The following is a 1,236-nucleotide window of genomic DNA, read 5'->3' as shown; positions in this document are numbered from 1 at the left end:
TCCTTCTTCTTTAGGAGTACCTTATTCTGAAAAATTCAGTCATACATCAGGGAGTTAAAGTAGGTGTATTTACAAGCTCCAAACATTTATTCATTTCAGATGTGAGCAAAAATCCAATACTGCAGTTTGTTTGCATCAAACGTCGGGACAGTGGCCAATGGGCTATCCCAGGGGGAATGGTTGATCCTGGGGAGAAGGTCAGTGTTACTCTGCAAAGGGAATTCCAGGAGGAAGCTCTCAACTTCTTAGAGATGACATCAGAACAGAAGTCAAAAGCAACAGAGGAACTGAAGGAGCTTTTCAGTGGAGGTAAGAAGAGTTTTAGTTTTGTTTGTGTGTCTTTTTGCCTGATTTTTCTCTGGAAGCTATTTAGCATACATTAAAAAGTTAACTTCTTTCATACAGGTATTGTAAAATTGTATCTGACCCACATTTAGTAATATTGTACTGGTATTGTTTGTAACATTTGAACAGATTTAGGTTAACTACATTATTTTAAAGTTTCTCAGTACAATCCCTTTTGTCTCTGAGTTGTAAATGATATCATTTTAGGCAAAGAAATTTACTCTGGATATGTGGACGATCCACGCAACACTGATAATGCCTGGATGGAGACCGTGGCATACAACTTTCATGACAGCAAACCTGATGCCTTGCTTTACAAACTCCAGTTACATGCTGGTGATGATGCTCAGGCTGTGAAGTGGCAAGACATTTCACATAAGTTAGATCTGTATGCAAGCCACAGAGACTTCATTGAAACTGTGGCTAAGAAACACAGGGCTCATTGGTAGACTGCAGGTAAGGGCTCTGGGAAGGATAGTATGGAGATATTGCTTTAAATATCTTGATAATAAAGAATTATTCATTGGTTCCACTTGCTGCCATTCATTAGAGGATTCACACACATAAGTTGCAGATTGTGTTGCCATGCAGGTGTTTCCATGTAGTGTAACACTTGCATATCAGTTTGGGTAAGGAATAAAATCATAAAACCTTAGAAATGTCACTGATGTACTGTATGCAGTTTTACATTTTATGTTGAAGAAAAAATGGCTTTAGTAATATTTTCCATTAATTGCTATTTGTTCCAGATTACTGGATTGCCCAAGTGGAAGTCATACTTCACATTATTTTTTTATCACTTTTTCTCATTGGATAAAAAATCCACTTCTGTGTGAGATACAGTACAAAGTTAATTTGTGCACAGGTAGTAAGAAATAACAATAAACTGGT

General features: G+C 37.1%; 1 protein-coding gene across 2 annotated transcripts in view; it reads left to right on the top strand.

Annotated features, from left to right (window-relative positions):
- Window positions 1-1,236, top strand: part of LOC119592076 (ADP-ribose pyrophosphatase, mitochondrial-like) — a 3,773-nt gene extending 2,537 nt beyond the window's left edge. Inside the window, exons 5-7 of one of the 2 annotated variants that reach the window (XM_037940889.1) lie at window positions 100-309; window positions 553-801; window positions 1,095-1,236. In XM_037940889.1, the coding sequence (XP_037796817.1) occupies window positions 100-309; window positions 553-794 (452 nt within the window). In that variant the 3' untranslated portion in view covers window positions 795-801; window positions 1,095-1,236. Of the gene's footprint in view, window positions 1-99; window positions 310-552; window positions 901-1,094 lie in introns of those variants that run through there. The other variant, XM_037940888.1, reaches the window with a different exon arrangement.

The sequence above is a fragment of the Penaeus monodon genome, chromosome 29, assembly GCF_015228065.2.
Source record: "Penaeus monodon isolate SGIC_2016 chromosome 29, NSTDA_Pmon_1, whole genome shotgun sequence".
NCBI lineage: Eukaryota > Metazoa > Arthropoda > Malacostraca > Decapoda > Penaeidae > Penaeus > Penaeus monodon.
This window is presented reverse-complemented; position numbering and strand designations above follow the sequence as displayed.